The sequence below is a fragment of the Echeneis naucrates genome, chromosome 14 (assembly GCF_900963305.1).
Source record: "Echeneis naucrates chromosome 14, fEcheNa1.1, whole genome shotgun sequence".
Classification (NCBI taxonomy): domain Eukaryota; kingdom Metazoa; phylum Chordata; class Actinopteri; order Carangiformes; family Echeneidae; genus Echeneis; species Echeneis naucrates.
In genome coordinates, this window is record NC_042524.1 from 13424492 (window position 1) to 13441634 (window position 17143).

A 17143-nucleotide genomic window follows, 5' to 3' on the forward strand; every position below is an offset into this window, starting at 1 on the left:
ATGTACCATGAGAAATATGTATAAAATAGCTTGATAATAGTAATAATAATACTGCTTTCAGCTTTTCCCAGATCTCTTCTCTGTCCACTACGAGTTGTAATGTCAATTAGTTCCACGAGATCAAAATAGATATCACAGAGTAAGAAAAAACTTCCCATACAAATCCAACTGTATAAACATTATATTAAGTTCTTACTAGGTAAAGTTCCAAAAAAGCCAAAGTGGAAAATGAAATGCACTTTTTTCTTTTTAACTGCCTTGTAAAATGAGTATTATAAAATGACTCTGCAGTTAGATTTCCTATTATGAGAGAGCAAAGGCAAGATGTTGGTGTTTGTACACCTTTTGAAAATACAGAACAAACATATTCAATCCTATTTTACCTACACATCCTAATTACAGCTTTACATTTCCATGTTTTATATCGTCACACTTAATTTCTCCACCTCCTGCCAGGCTATACGCGTGTGGTAGAATGAGTGCTGGGCAGGCCTGCGGAGCTATAACCAGCTGGGAAGGTGCTGTATGGGCTCATGTTGGAGAGGCCCATTAGGGAGTTGGGGATCATAGTGATGTTGTTGGGGGTCATCAGAGGGATGTCGTCGGGGGAGCGGCGCTGGGTAAGTGAGTAGTCCAAGCTAGGTGAGACGTGAAGGGGGTTATGAAGGGCTTCACACTGGTTCCTTTGCTGGGACGACAGGGTCTCATCTACCGTGGTGGTGTGGCTCACGTTGTTGCCTTTGCTGTCTCGCTGGGGACTGGGCTGCTGCGACGTATCCTGTCGACTGCGCTTGTCCTTGCGGTAGTACAGAGCAGCGAAGGCCAGGACATTGAGGAACAACAGTGATGCCCCTACAGCAATGGTGACGCTGAGCTCTGTGGAGTAATCTCTTGGGTTTGGCATGATCAGAGGACCCATCTCCCTCCCCGCTTCACCGTCGCTGTGAGCAGTGGAGACAGGAGGCCGCCCGGTGCTGCCAGGCCGCTTGCCGTTGGACTGGGTGGGGTCCAGCGGGGTCACCTTGGTGGTGGTGGAGGAGTAATGGAACATGTCGTGGAGGTTGTACAGATGGGGAACCAGGTGTTTCCAGAAGGCCACCTTGGTGGCACGGTAGTGATCACGAATACGAGGCTTCAGGCCGATGTGTAAGTACAGCTGGTCGTAGGGGTCATACTTAGACCAGGCCACCTCCTCAAAGCGGTTGGCCTTGGTGTGGATGAACTTGGTGTCTTGCGGCACTGGCTTGTTAGGGTCCCTATGGATACAGCATGGAAAATTTGGGTCATAAATTGCTAACAGTGTAGGAATTAAACGTTTTGTTAGGGTTGGTTGATAAATCCCTGCATATTTATTGGTTTATCAGCAGAAATCAATTTATCAATTTATTAATGAAGAACTTTTGCTTTCCAAATGAATGATTCAGAACAGTCAGATTAAACAATACTGATAACATTTTAGTAAATTTTTTCCCCCTGTTCGGTACACAGAGCATTAGTTGGCTGAATTCAAAGGTGCTATTTTTTTCAGATTTGTAATAACATAATGCATATTGCTCGAAGAAAATATTTATATTAAAGAGTTCATCCTCTTTGCCCGTGCACAGTATAAATGTAATTTTGCTATTCCAGATAAAGATAACAAAGAGATATATTTTACCAGTACAGGGGCAAAAACAGAGTCTCCATTGCAATTGTATATATTCTTTATTTTTAAAAAGACACAGCAATCTTTGTCATTGTATGACAAATTGTAAAGCAAGCTGTCAGATGGAAAGCTGCAGAGTTTCAGTCTGTTGCACAGGGTGCTTTTCTGGCACTGAGTCAGTGTAAGTGGAATATCAGGTACATGTCAGACCACAGCTTGTCTTGAATAATAAACTCACATTTGCTGAAAACTGGAAAGTCTACTTTAATTTCTCAGAATAGCTTAAAATGCCACTGCTTCAAATTGTTATCCAAAAAAACATATCACGTCCGCAAAAGAACTCTACGGTTAGATCGATTTCTCCTCTGCAGTTGGCCAGACCTCCCTCACCTGACATTTTTGATGCATCCTCTCTTTTTTTCATAATAGCACTCCCCTACTCATATTACACATTGTATGTAATTGTCTTATATTTTTACTCTTACAATATTCTTTCACATGTTTAATGTAGATCTTTAATAGTAAAATCCTGATTTCCAGTACTTCTAGTACTGCTGTACCGCTCTTATTTTTTATTCTTTATCATAATGCACCAAAACACCAAAGTGAATACCTCTAATATGAAAATGTACTTAATAAATCTAACTCTAACTCAATCGATACTATGATATTGATAAATACATAATTTTTTCATCTAAATAAATTCTAAACCAGAAGGAAAGAAATATAGACAGTGGGGAGTTCCTCTCTGACCAGTGGCTTGAAGGCTTCAAGCAGAGATAAACGATTGCTTATATATATATATATATATATATATGAATATTATGTATTAATTAATTTAAAGTATAAACCTAATATCTACTATAACTGTATATATTTGTAGCAAGCTTACGTAGCATCTCAACTTATAGTGAAGTGTGACAAGGTTTATGGAGTGAATCTTAACTGTGCCTTCAAACTTTCTCTTTTACATAACCTTTTTGTGAAACAGTGAGGAACTGCTCTAAACGTTTATGTGAATTAGGCTGTAAATTTTAAGATCTATCACCTACAGAAGTCTGCCAAAAGTGGTGAAAATTTGAGACAGCCACTTTTCAATCTCAGCCCTGCTGGAAAACTTGTGCATAAAAAATGAGTTATAAAGAAGCCTAAAAACAACATTGGCCCTTAAAAAAAGAAACTTGGCATTTAGAAAAAACACAGCTTTCATTACATTGTGTGTAGTCTGCGGTTTTCTCAGTAAATCAAGCTATATAATGGAGAGTGGCAGTCAAGTTTTTTTTTTTTTTGTATTTGGCATTGAGAACTAATTTAGCTATGTGTGCAAAATGAAGCTGCTTTTCATACATGGTTTTGTCTTTTCAGTTAAAGCAAGTGGAAACGCAACATAACATGGAATTAGACATGTTATATGGACTTTTTTTTTGGGGTGGGATGACATATTCATTGACCAAAGCTGAATGAGCACTTTTCATGTACAAGTGCTGGGGAACTAACAAAGGAGAAAAGACTAGAGGATGTGGAAGAGGGAGTTCAGGCTGCACTTAATTAGGAAGAACTACTTAAGGCTGAATCCCACAGTCCGTTAATCAGGGTGATAAAAGACTGGCAAATGTAGACAGAAGCTTAACATCTCAACACAAATCAGCTCTGCACAAGTAAAGCCAGTTATGTTATATCCCCATACCCTGACCATTTCCAGGCCAAGACTGCACTGAAAAATGAGATGCTTAATGAGATTTTAATGAATGGTAATTATGTGTAAATAAGGCACTTTGTTAGTTTGGATTTGCTGTTACTCACCCACTCTTGGCAAAGTTGGTCCAATAAGTCATAACCACGGCACTGAGCATGATGTCATTCCTGGAGAAGTTGCAGGGAAACAGATCCGTCGGGCCCACCATGGGGATGCCAAACACGTAAGGCACCTCATCTCCATGTGCTGAGTCTGACCACACAGGCTTCATGAGGCTCTGGCAGTGGTGGTAGAAGGCGTAGAAGTATGTGGGCGAGCCATAGCGAGCATGGAGGTCAGCTGTCACGACTGAGGGCTCCACCCATTGGTGGTCGGTGAACAGAGCCACCAGGGTCTTCCTCCTGGTCTCCGGGTTGTCCTTGTCAGCCCAGTCTGTGTACATGAATTTAATTGTCTCCCTCAGTGTGTCCTTCCCTTCTGGGTAGCCATACAAACTGTCCACAAAGTCTGACACAGCAAAATCGAAGTCGCTGCCAGACACGCCATCCTCCAAGTCCATCACATTCTCCACGAAGCGCAATCCCTCTCCCTGATTCACCCCAAGCATTATATCATAATTAAGGAACTCTCCCTGCTCCATCAGGATCTCTGGGTCATCTGGGATGACGTCTCCATCAATGACGGGGCCGAAAGCCACACGGTATCGTGCAGCCTGGATGTCTTGCTCCACCAGCTCTTTAGCACTCTTCTTCTGCAGGCAGGAGACCATGTCTACAGTATCCAGCACATTGCAGCCAACCCTCTCGGCCAGCATCCGAGTGTACTTGACTGGCTGGTAGTTGACAGCCCAGCTGGAGAGGGCTGAGCCGCTCTGGATGATGGCTCTGTGGAACAAACCTTGGGACACAAAATTCGGAAAATTAAAAGACAAAGGATAGAAATAGAAGTAAATAACTGACCCTACCCAATCATTATTAAGAGCCCTTTGAATTGCTCTAGCAAAATCTATTTTACACAAATTTCTATTCACAAATAAATCAATGATTTGATGCCACACAAAATTGAAACGCAAACATGCACTTGGCATATTATCCAGTGACATAAAGTCGCACAGAGAATGAACAAGCCAGACAGTTGAGCCTTGCTGATGAGAAGCTGCTCAGTGAAGCAGCTGGTTGAAGAAATGAGCTGGTAATGGGATGGTGGTCCAATCTATTGTTATTATAATGATAAAAAAAACTGCTTTTCTCTGCCAGTGCTCTTATTTGTTTTGTGCAGTGTCATTGCTATATGCAGATTAGGGTGAATGCATGTCAAATTAATGATCAATTTGCAGCATTGTCTTTGTGCAGAGGAAGGTTAGTGTGCACCAGTTACTGTAATTGTGGAATTGTTATTACTGTATGTCTAAAAAGGTGTACACATAGACTGCTGACTCTAACTCTGCACTTGGGGTCTGTGCAGGGAGCTGAACATGCAGTGACTCTGATCCCTTTAATGTTGATACAGTCAACACGCTGCTCTGTTGAATTGTTTATATGCAGTGTGTGACCTCCGTCTCTACGGATTTTGTACCTAAAACTCAACATGACAAGTGATATGAATCAACCCAAAAAATACTCTGCTTGGGTTAAGGCATTGCAGATATTGGAAAAAAAAGTGCAAGGACAATGTCACTTTCTCCTTCCTTTGCTGTCATTTATTTCAAATGTTTTAGGGGCAGCAGCTAGCTGGTCTACTTCAAAGACAGTCAGAGATCTTTGTGCATTTGCTGTAGCCCAGCAAGGGTATCAAATACAAACCTCACACAGCCTCCCTGGCATATATAAAAACACACAATGGAATTCCCTCCCCCATGTGATTTTTATACAGCATCAATAGGAGGACCAGAGCAATATTAACAAGAAGATAAGAGATTCAATTCCCAGTGAACCGCCCTTATTGAAATACAAACCTTTGATTCTTACAAAGACCATTTGACCAAATGTTGCCTATTCTATTTTTCAAGTTTTATCCAGATATTGTATACTGTGTATCATGAAATTTTATATCTATATTTATATTTATATTATCATTTTAAAATAATTTCAAATTTGATTTTAAAGTGAATATCTCATTTTAATTAAAGCATTTATATTTTTGAGAGAAAGCAACATATTCATTTCTTGTGGAAATTATGCAAAATACTTTCTGTTTCATGCATATACCGATCTAGCCACATAAATCAACGGTTATTTTTGATATTATTCAGACACTATTACCACGCAGTGCAAGAAGGTACAAAAAAAATATGTGACACTGAGAGACAGAAATATTAATCAAATAGAAAAACTGATGGACCAGGTGAACATGATGACATGCTGAAAACTTTATAATGCCAATAGGATTCTTTAAGAGCTTCCCATTTTAAGAGGCAAAGCTTTTAGGCTGATTAGACTGAGTAGAGGGGAACAAAAGCAATCACTTACTTTACAAATACCCCCTTTACCCCATTCCATATCATAACATGTTATCTCTTGAAAAGACTATTTAGCACTGCATTTAAAACGATATCCAGAAAGATAACAACGTTCCAGAATGATAATAATATGCCAGAATGATAACAACATTCCAGAATGATAACAATATTCCAGAATGATAACAATATTCCAGAATGATAAAAACACTCCAGAATGATAACAACATGCCAGAATGATAACAATATTCCAGAATGATAACAACATGCCAGAATGATAACAACATGCCAGAATGATAACAATATTCTAGAATGATAACAACATTCTAGAATGATAACAATATTCTAGAATGATAACAACATTCCAGAATGATGATAATATTCCAGAATTATAACAACATTCCAGAATTATAACAACATTCCAGAATTATGATAATATTCCAGAATGACAACAACACTGCAAATTTAAAAACTGTCTCTCTTGAGGAAATTCAGACAATTCAGACAAAGCTGAATCCTCCATTTGAACTTTTGGAGTTAGACACTGATTTTACATTGCATTATATTTTGTGCATTGATTAGCCTACTTTTTGCATTAACTATGTATGTTATTGCTAACTTTGAATGTAAAAAAGCTGTTCTTTACCCTCTGAATGATGGGACAACGTCAGCAGACTGACGCAGGATGCACCAATCCCAGATCCAAAGACCGTGATCCGGCCCGGGTCCCCCCCGAAGTAACCAATGTTCTTACTGATCCAGCGAAGAGCTTGAATCTGGTCCAGGAGTCCATAGTTCCCTTTTGCTGCCTGGTCACCGGTACTGAGGAAGCCTTAAGTGTACGGAGAGACAACAGAATCGGTGCTGAAATAGAGATCTGCAGTATATGACACAGCTTTGATCTCAGGTTGTAGCCCAGCAGGGCATCTGAACAAAATGACACAGTTTCCCCTCAGGGGAAAGCATGCCTTTGCTGTCCCACAGTGTCTTGACTACTTTAGTAAACGCCTTTCGATAGTCTCCAAGCCGCAGTGCCCCTCAGGATGTGAGCAAGGCATTGCTCATCAAATCTTGATGCTTTCCTAGCAAAAGTGACTTCATAACATTAGGCATGCATAAAAAAATAAATCTTTCACCTGTGCTTATTTCTTTAAATTAATTAAATAAATCCACACAGGGGTCATTGGTGCACTTACAACTAATGCCATCACTTATTGCCTTGTCTGGTCTCACAGAAAAAAAAAAATAAAAAGCTGTCTGAATTCTGCATCCCATCCATAGTGTACTTAAATCTTCTTTTTTTTTTTCTTTCAAGAATGCTGAAGGCTGATAATCTTGAACAGATCAGAAAAATCCATCTAAAGGAAGATAAATTGCCTTTTTAGAATGGATATAAAACAGCTTGTGTGGAACAAGGACAAGGCATGATAGGTATTTACCTCGTCTTTCCTCTGAGGGCAACATTTGTATGCAAATCAAGCGATGCCATGCTACCCAGTTCATGTTTACCTGTATTTTCTCATAATCTTTTGCATTTTTCTGTCATCTCTACTTCTTTTTATACCTCCAAAATGGCAACACAAGTGGAAATTAATGACCATAATTACAGTGAATTCTCCCAGACTAAATAGGAATAAATACCTCAGTTGGAAGCATTACCACACAGAGACATTGCAATCACCTAATATTCCAATTCTGTAGTTGAGCGTGACGACAACAACATTCCCGTAACTGGCCAGCACGCTGCCATCCATCATGTTCCCAGTGCCCTCCATATAGGAGCCTCCATGGATGTAGACCATCACAGGTCTGGCTTCAGAGTCCCTTATATCTGCAATGCCAACACACACACATGCTGAGCAAACAACTGCAGAGGCAACAGTAATGAAAAGGGAAATTAATGGAGCACCATTACTAAAACTTTGAATCTCAACTTCTCAGGATGAGATATGGGTAAAGACTGATTAGAAAAGATGCTTAGAAGCAGTGGGAGGCCTGGGGTGTGCAAGCTGTAATGACATTCAGAAAACGTATGGTAAATACACTGACATGGGGTGTATGAATAAAATGGTCAGATATAACTAACAACAATTTTATAATGCATTTAGGTGCTCAACCAAGTGCTCTGTACCATATTGCAGTTCGTTGTATGAGGGAGAACTATTTGATCACAGTTGTGAAGAAAATTCTGCAGTAGGTTTTATAGTTCAACCAATAATGTACATGCACAAGCATAAAAACAAGCTTCATATGTGGAGAACAGAACTAAAAAGCTCTTGAGTGCTTGTTATTCACTAGTAAGGCATTTTACCATGGCAATAGAAAATCTGTCTTTATGACCAATGTGTTACATTGACTAACAACCGGCTTCAAAATGTCAGATAAGTAGATAATGCAATATCTGGATCAATGTGTGTGAAAGCACTACAAATTAGTTTGATTCGGGACATGAGGTACAAGAACAGGAAAGTTATGTAATCAGAAATCCGACAAGTGTATTTATTTGTTATATCACTCAGAACAAAAGAGTCTCCACCCATTCTAAACTAAAAACGAAGATTTTTAAGATTTTCATCCACTAAAGTCACTAAAGTAATAGAATCCATGCAGCAAGACTTTGAGCTCTTAAAAATACCTTCAGATATATGAGTCTCAGCGTGTGAGTAAGCCGCCCCCTTTTTCTTGTGTTGGCTCCCTGGGATTCACATACAGGAAAAACAAAGAAATACAGAATTCACAATAGCATGGTACAGTGTGCTTCTTAGTTCATGTACTGCCCAATCAAACTGACAAATTCATGGGACAAAGGAGTCCAAAAATTTGTAGTAAAATAAGATTAGCCCATTTATATGCAGTTTTCCCTGTAATTGCTCTTTCTCAAGATATAAAGTACTTTATGTGAAATCTTTAGAGATGAATGACACAATTAAACGCAATTATAAAATGGGTTAGAATAGAGTTGCAAAACAATGCTGCAATTTTGTTTAGTCATTAAAAGGAATCTCTTTTCTTATATTTATAGGAAAATGGCACATGGGGTGTTTACACAGATTGTTACCTTCAAATGGTTGACTACTTGTATCATTATATTGATGCAGCTGCCTCAGCTTTGACTGGAACAATACATCTTTCTTCATTTTAATTATGTACCACAATATATTTACATAAATTGTCACACTGATTCTGCAGATAAACCACTTACAAGAAATTATTTAAGATATGAGGTTTGTGGTTTATTAATGAATGATAAGTAAAATCCGATTTGAGTTGGACATCAAGCCACAAAAATGAATATACATCCTCTGAATTTCAGAAACCCTCTCTTTAATTTGACATGGCAAATTGAAGACTGGATATAAACAAAAGTGAAAAGAAACAAACAATAAAGTCACAGAATGTTCAGGATGTATTTTGAGTAAACAATGGCAAAGTCTGAAGAAATAAAAATGTGCAAAAACCAATGGGTTAATTTATGTCCTTTGAAAAATGAATGCAAATGTGAAATTTAATTAACCTGTTTTTTGTGCTGGGTGATGTGGCCTTTAGGCAGCACTCAGACCAGGGGCTTTATGAAACATACACCATTTTGGATAGCTACCTCTCAAACAGGCTGTTTATCTGTTGTTGCTACGCTACCACAGAAAAGCCAGTCAAAGTGTAGCATGCCGCACACAAAAGCTGAACACTGTTAAGCTCTGAATGCTGACTGTTTTGTAATACACTGAATTCTTGAGAGGAATCTATTCTCAGGGACCATATTCAATTGGCATATTGAAGTAAACTGAAATGGAAAAATCTATTTGTCAACACCAGATTTAAAAAACATACAGCTGTACCACGGTATTTCATTGTTCTGCTAATCTACAGTTTCTTCACAGATACACAAAATATTCCCAGGTTGGTTCATTTCACAGATCTCTTAGATACAAAAATAGAAGGATTCAGTCAGTTGACTCCTATAATTCAGTAATTGGCCCACAGCAGACACGCTGTCTGAACAAAGCAGCAGTTCAGTGAAAACATTTTTAAAAAGTTCATTTTTTTTCTCACAAACATAGCAGGCTTTCTTTAGTAGAGTCTTTATGATAACCTTTGATGTCACATATGCTGCCAGCCAAATATGCTATGGTCATTGTTTAAACCAGCTAAAAATGATTGCTTGGTTTATATTGACCAAAACGTCACTTGCACCTCTCTATGGGCAGCAAATTCAGTAGCATCACTGACTTCAGTTTCCCTGACTACCAAAACATGAGCAATTTCCTCCCAATTGATTGACCCATGATTGTTATATCCAATGGAATATGATTGGAACTTATGAGTCCGTGGTGACATTGCTTTGGATGGTAAATCAGCTCTTGGCAGCAGCAATGACATGAGCAGTGGTCACAAACATGCTAGATGACGAGCACAGGACGACACTGGCGCTAAGACAACTGTGATAGACGGACATGGAAAGTCATTGCTGTCCATTTTACCACACCAACTCACCATCCTCTGTTGGAGCGTAGATGTTTAGATATAAACAGTCCTCGCTCTGATCCTGAATGTATGTGGCTACTGTGTCCAGGTTATAGGTGAACCATATGGGCATCATGATCTCTGGCACGGTGTTGTGGATGTTCTGAGGGCACACAGGCATGAAGTGGGTAGCATTCTTGATACCTGACCAAGAAGAGGGCTGGTCTGGAGGCATGAAACGCTTCTCACCCACGGGTGGGGCAGCATAGGGGACCCCAAGATACTGATCAACAGGCCTGAGCACCTCGCTGGGCACAGGTACCCTGAGGCCTCGAAGTTTCCCAAACTGGGTGGTGACTGTTGGGTAGAATTTCTGGCTTGTTGCCTTGGTGAATGACCAGCAGGAACATAATATCCACCAAAGAAGAGCACAGTGGGTGATGGTCACAGTCTCCTGTTGATGTAGCAGGTGTGCAGGCAACAGATGGTCTCTAAATGTAGCCAGCCACATGGTCTGGGCAAGACAGTGCCCTTTGCACAACACAAATGCACACTGTAGTGTCTGCTCAGTCCTGCTGTACTGATCCTGTCAGACAGACATCACTCACTGTGCCTTTGACTCCAACGGTTATCAAATCCAGATACACGTCACTCAGGTATGGGCCACCTTCACTTCCACTTTTCATTGCAGGGCACACAGATCTGAAAGCAACATGATTGGAAAAATGATCATCAGTGAAGCCAATATTGAAGTTATTGGGTTTTTTTTCTTCATATCAGCTAAATATCAGCAAACCACATCCACTGAAACCTTTTGATGTTAATAACATTTTGGTACAAATACTGGCTTTAAAAAAAGTACATTGATGCATTTACATCCAGAAACCAGAGAATACTGATCTCTGTGTATCAGTGGAGGAGGCGAATCTGAAAAACCCATCTGCTGTGATGTTGGAGTGACGCCGTGAAAGCATCTCAAGATAAAAGGTGTTAAGTACCTCTTTTCTTATGTAAAAGCAACAAAGTGAACAGCAGAGACAAACCTGTAATATTTCTTCAACAGAGATTTAAAAAACAAGTTCACTGGGGAAGAAATTTCCTATTCCATTGTGATTTACATTTCCAAAAAGAGATTTCAGTGTTCAAAAACACCAAATCATTAAATAGAGAATGCTTTTGTGCCTTAGATATGGCTGACTTGAAGATACATAATGGCCGTTTTGAAGAGCCATAGAACAAACATGTCTGATGGGACCACACTTGCAGCAAAACATCGTCATAAAGCAGAGTAATTGCAGAGTAACTGAAAGACTTGAGGCAGGCTTACAGACGGATAGACAGCAATAGCCCATTTAAGTTTAATATAAGAGGGAAGGGATCCTTTGACACTTTTCTTTGAGAGTCAAATTTGTTGTATTCCATATTTTTCACTTATTTCAGCAAATACATGCAGACTGGCACTGAGGAAAAAGTACAAGGATAGATTTTTCCCCAGCATTTATGATTAGATGGAATCAGTTTTTTTTTTTTCACCATGTTAAGAAATACTGCCATTTCCAAATTAGATGTAATAGAAACCATAAATGAAATCTTGTTGAATCCACATATTTCTTATTTCTAGGAGTAAAAATTCATTGATCCTGGATGTGTTAGTCATCCCGGTAATATCAAACACATGATCTGTTTGAAGCCATCTGCAGTCACCAGAGCTTCTGTTCAGTGACAAGTGATAACTAGCTACTGGTTCAGTCTGCATGCTTGGGTAAACAGGAGAATACACATTCACCCGTAATTAGATGTGCATACACTGCATGTCAAATGAGGTATCAAAAGTAAGCTCACCCATGGAGAACTACAGTGAGGAATGGAGTCATGCTTTTTTCTAATTAACTACGTTGTAATCCAAAATATCCAACCTTATAGTCTGGGATAGCAGTAAGTACAATACGCTTAATGCGAGGTTCTTACTGGCTCAATGGTGAACAAAGCAAAAACGAGCTTGTTAAACTAATCAAATTTATTGACGAGTGCTACCTCAAGCGTTGTGACAGACTGCAGCTAAACAGCTTTTGTTCAGTCAGATGAATCTTCCTGGTAAGACAGGAGAAGAGTCCTTCTTTAGAATTTGAGAAACTAATTAACCTCAGATGTGGTGCATTGGATTTCCTCTTTCCCTGCAACATTTTGTTTACCCTGGCAGGAGCATAAACACAAAAAAGGCACAGCTCATTTTCAGTTTTACAGATGCAGTACATTACCTGCTACAAACATCATTACAGTTTCGCATGCAATGAGATGAGTCAGATATATTCAGTCTCCAATAGCAGAATCAGTGAGGGTCATTGTAGAGATATTGTACATTTTTGCCGGAAGCCAGCTTTGCCCATATTAATTAACACTTCCCCAAAAAAGGACAAGACTTGCTCCATACCCATCTGCTATGTGACATTGATGTACGGCTCCCAAGACATGAAACTGGAAAAGACAGAGAACCTGATTTTTTTTTTTTTTTTTTTTTTTTTGGGGGGGGGGTGGCGCACATCTTCGGGGCAGCACAGCAACATATTGGTTAGTGCTGTTGCCTCACAATAAGAAGGTTCCCGGGTTCGGTTCCCAGGCCTGAGGCCTTTCTGTGTGGAGTTTTCATGTTCTCCCCGTGTCTGTACACCGGTTTCCTCCCACCGTCCAAAGACATGCATGTTTGGGTTAATTGATGACTCTAAATTGTCCGTAGGTCTGAGTGTGATTGTTTGTCTCTGTATGTTGGCCTTGTGATGGACTGGCGACCTGGCCAGGGTGTACCCCTACTCGCCAAATGTGAGCTTGGATTGGCTCCAGCAGCCCTCACAACCCAGAAACGTAAAAGCGGTAGAATGAATGAATGAACACATCTTCTGGTCTGAAATTAACACAGGTAATACATCATTTCAGTTCCATTTTGGAGGGAATAATCCTCTGCTCCCAAAATCTGCTGTGAAATGGTTATCACTTATGAAATTAACAGTAACAAGCTGTACACCGGGCATCACTAGTCAGACTTGGTTAAGAAGCAGCGCTGGCAGCAAAAAGAAAGGAGGAAAGAAAAAGACACAGCTGGGGCTGCTGTAGATCAAAGTGATAATATGAATTCTTAAAATGAGCAGAATTTCCTTTTAAATTACACATTCATTTGTGATATTAGCATCAATACATCATCCAATTCTTGCTATATGACATCAGATCAAACATCTTTTTATTCACTGGCACAATGCTGAGGTTGCTTCCTAATGGCTATGGAGTATTTCATTTTGTTTTGCCTATTGCTGCTATTGCGGACAGTCAAATCAGCTTAATACTGCCTTCAACTGGGCTGCAGAGTGTTCTTCCTCCAACTTATGGTCTGTGATGGGACAGATGTGGATAAAAGCTTTATGGCTTACACCAAATGGGCCATGTAATAAAAGTGAGCAATCATTCAGTCAAGTTTGATTCACTGCAAGTTTTAGGCAATCTAGACTGGCAACACACCCTGAAACAGCAGTGGGGAGGAAAAAAAAAAAAAAAACATGGATAAAATATTTCTTATGAATTAAAATTCTGACAATAACTCAGCAACTGAGTGATATGTTCAAAAATAAAAATGTTTTATGACCATAATATATCATTCTATGTGACAATTTTGCACTGGTCAGATGTTTATGTATCACAGTGGTGGACTGGGTCAGGACACCTCTTCTTCTGAATTTTCCGGATCCAAGCACTTTAATTCTCATTAAATTGACTTGATCCCAGTTACAGCCCTATCAGTCTGATTGCTATAATCATGCTTCACTCCTGCCATTGTATCTCTACACCTACAACATTGACAGGTGCACAATTCAACACCAATTCACCACTAATAAAAATCTCTGTGACCACATTATCGATTAGGTTTCTGGTAGCCTGGGGGCCCTTGACATGAAAGCATTTGAGAAGAAGCCCAGTGTGTCAGACATACTGGGCTCCCAATGCCCTTGTAAATCGACTGGTGTGGATCAAACCCGTTTCAATGAATGCCCCCCCCCCCCCTCCCAATTTAGCAATGCAATAAAAAAAGCGGAGGGGAGACTGATGCAGATTAAACTGCCTCACAGACAACATGCAGGTAGCACTCAACATCATGACCAGGGCTTTATGAATTCATGCAAGGATCCAGACCCACAGAGGAAACCAAGCCACAGCCCAGATAGCATCGACAAACTGCTGTAGTGTTTGCACTGCCTCACACTGAGACTGGGGGAGTCTGTTTAATCCGGCTCTAGGACGGCGGTGCAATATTGGATAAAATGCTGAAGGAAAAAAAAATGCAGGCAAACCAACAAAATGTTAAAAACACGGCCCATCGCTCAGCAGTCGCTTTAAACCAAACATTTATCCCAGATGTCAGTGATCAATCTGCACAAAGATCCATCCCTGCACGAAAAAAAACCAAAAAAAAAAAAACAACGAACACAAAAAATCATTAGGTTAACTCACCTGCTTTTACTGAAGCTGATATGCGCTCCATCTCGAGATTTCCTCCATACCATGCCCAGCAGTTTCGCTGTAAAAGACAATGGGCTGCTGTCTCCGGTCTCCGGTCTCCGGTATCAAACACACCGATCTTTACTCTTATCTCCTGCTTTGCACAGTCTGTGTGCTTTGCGCATTCACGACGCCAAGGTCAGGAGCGCCAACGGTTTTAATGGAGCGCCCACCATAGAGATCTCTACGGCGCCCACTGCCAGCGCGTTACTAGGCAACCGCCGGGATACGCCAGTGCATGAAATTCACCTTCCAACAGCCGACCGAATCCCAATTTAGAAACCATTAACTAACCACCTTAGCAAAAAGGAGAAAGCATCTACCTTGGACCAGATAAATAATAAAGTGGCCATTCAGGAAATGTGCAGGCCTGTAGGAGGGGAGGGGAGCGTTTTCACTGGGATAACAAACGAGGTGGGAAAAGAAAAAGGCAAGAATATTTCCAATCACCTTCCAATATCCCTTCTGGTTTTGTGGTGTGTGTTTCAAAATTGCTGCTTCTCCCCTCGTAGCAAATTCTTTACAATATAGTCATGACTCTTATCAAGTCTCTGTTCTCAAAAAGCTATGGCTATTTAATAATAATAAAAAAAGGAAATCAAAAATGTCTGTAGTTTCCTCTAATGACAGCCCTTTAATATTCAGGTACACTTTCTCATGCAGACTGGATGGGGATAAAATAACCACTAAAAAGTGAAAGTTGCTTCTACTGAAAGTCATTTATTCTTCATTTAGGGACATGAGATTGTTCATCTATCTCGCTGTTTTTTAAACTTGTTAAAATGAAAATACGAATGCAGCTGAAATCTGCTTTAACCATACACTAACATATACAGTGTGAAGCCATTCACACATTTGCTGACGGTGCAAAGATTTTCCCCACACATGCTTTCTTTTTTCTTCTTTTTTAAATGCCCATTGGCCATTACTGTGATGCTGTACTTTGTGCATATATTGAGCAGAGGGATTGTCTTTGCTGTTCTTCAAAGAGATACTGCTTAGAAATGTCTGTTTCAGGCTTGGTTGCCACAGCAAGAAAAGCTCTATGCAGAAAAAAACGAAGCTCTCATAATGCTGCTCAAGGAGGGGACAATCTTTATTTTTCCTCAGAGACAAATGAAAGGAGAAAATCCGATGCAGGTAGTTGATACATTTCAGATCTTAGTTTTAGGTGGGTGGTATGAGTTCACAAATATTGAGTTTTTATGGTGTGGAAAATTACCCTCATTATGTGTAAAGGCTCCAATGAGTTAATTCTGAAAGGATGACATTTTCATTGAAAACACAATTCCTAAAACATTTCCATTATGGACAGTTTCCCCACATGCATCCTGTATGGCCTGAGCCAGTGTGACTAAAGAGAAAGAAAGAAACACCTTCTGTGACCATGAAAGTCACACAGTATAAATTCTCCTTTGGTGAGAATAATTTCCATTTTCCTTCATAATGAAATGATTCATATCCAGGGTTGAACTGACATGGGTAGAACACGCAAGCAGTTGCACACAGAAGACTGTTGCCATGGTGCCACGGGGCTCAAAACAAATTCATGTCAATCTGTCAGGCACCATTTATTTAATTTTGAAATGTTTACACAATTTGCCCTATATATACCAAATGCAAGTGGAAGCAGGGGTCACTATGCCATGGCCCCCACTTCCTCCTAAAGGCCCAACAAGCAATGTGACATAAATTTACACGTGACATAAACCTGCCTTGATTAGACCTCCTACTAGTTCCTCTGCAGGGCTTGTCACATGCCTCAGATTTTTGGGAAGAGAAAACTCATTTTGATGAGGTTATGGTGAGGTACTCTCACTTGTCCTCATAGAAATTCAAGAAGACTGCCAGATGGGTCAGGAGTGGAAATAAGGTCAGGTCTAAGCTGTTTACAGCAGAGGGTACAAAAATGCTGACCTTTACTCGCTATAATCCAGTGGTGGAGGAATAACTTTGAAAAACAAAAATCTAATTTCCAACTGGCTTCTGTGATTGCGAGAGATGAGTAAGAGTTTAAGTAAGAAATGCAAGAGATGTGTAAGAGATTAAGATCACACATATTCCTAAATGCAGGATGATCTCAGACCAGTGAGATGTCTTCGTCTCCCTAAAATTGACTAGGAGTGGTTAGGAAGTTTTGGGCATCTGATAAAAATCCCTCCCATGTGGAGGTATTTGTAGCACATCCAACTGGGAGGAGACCCTGGGGCAACAGAATGAAAAGAGATTACATATCCCACCTGGCCTGCTGACTTGGATCCTTTCAGAAGGAGTGGAAGATAACAACTGTGGAGAGGGATGCCTGAGCTTCCCTGCTGTTGTAGCTGTAACTGCCACCCAAAAA

The 17143-nt window shown here is 40.0% G+C and overlaps 1 protein-coding gene across 4 annotated transcripts; it reads right to left on the minus strand.

The window, feature by feature from the left end:
• Positions 1-457: 457 nt before the first annotated feature.
• On the minus strand, positions 458-10768 carry nlgn3b (neuroligin 3b). Of its 4 annotated transcripts, none has more exons than XM_029518999.1 (6): positions 10288-10768; positions 8432-8491; positions 7478-7627; positions 6443-6628; positions 3449-4238; positions 458-1256 (listed from the first exon to the last, which is right to left on the minus strand). In XM_029518999.1, exons 1-6 carry the CDS (start codon positions 10766-10768, stop codon positions 458-460), a joined length of 2466 nt encoding a protein of 821 aa, XP_029374859.1. The 4 variants fall into 4 exon arrangements, with proteins under 4 accessions (XP_029374859.1, XP_029374861.1, XP_029374860.1 ...); XM_029519001.1 differs by lacking the exon at positions 8432-8491 and adding an exon at positions 5315-5332 and having other exon boundaries at positions 10288-10651; XM_029519000.1 differs by lacking the exon at positions 8432-8491.
• Between the last annotated feature and the right edge of the window lie 6375 nt (positions 10769-17143).

Excerpts from the sequence above, each read along its gene's own strand:
- nlgn3b (XM_029518999.1), bottom strand. The coding sequence starts at position 10,768 with ATGTGGCTGGCTACATTTAGAGACCATCTGTTGCCTGCACACCTGCTA. Across the intron at positions 6,629-7,477 it reads CTACAGAATTGGAATATTAG|GCTTCCTCAGTACCGGTGAC; the intron begins GTGATTGCAATG and ends CGTACACTTAAG. Across the intron at positions 4,239-6,442 it reads GTTGTCCCATCATTCAGAGG|GTTTGTTCCACAGAGCCATC; the intron begins GTAAAGAACAGC and ends TTGTGTCCCAAG.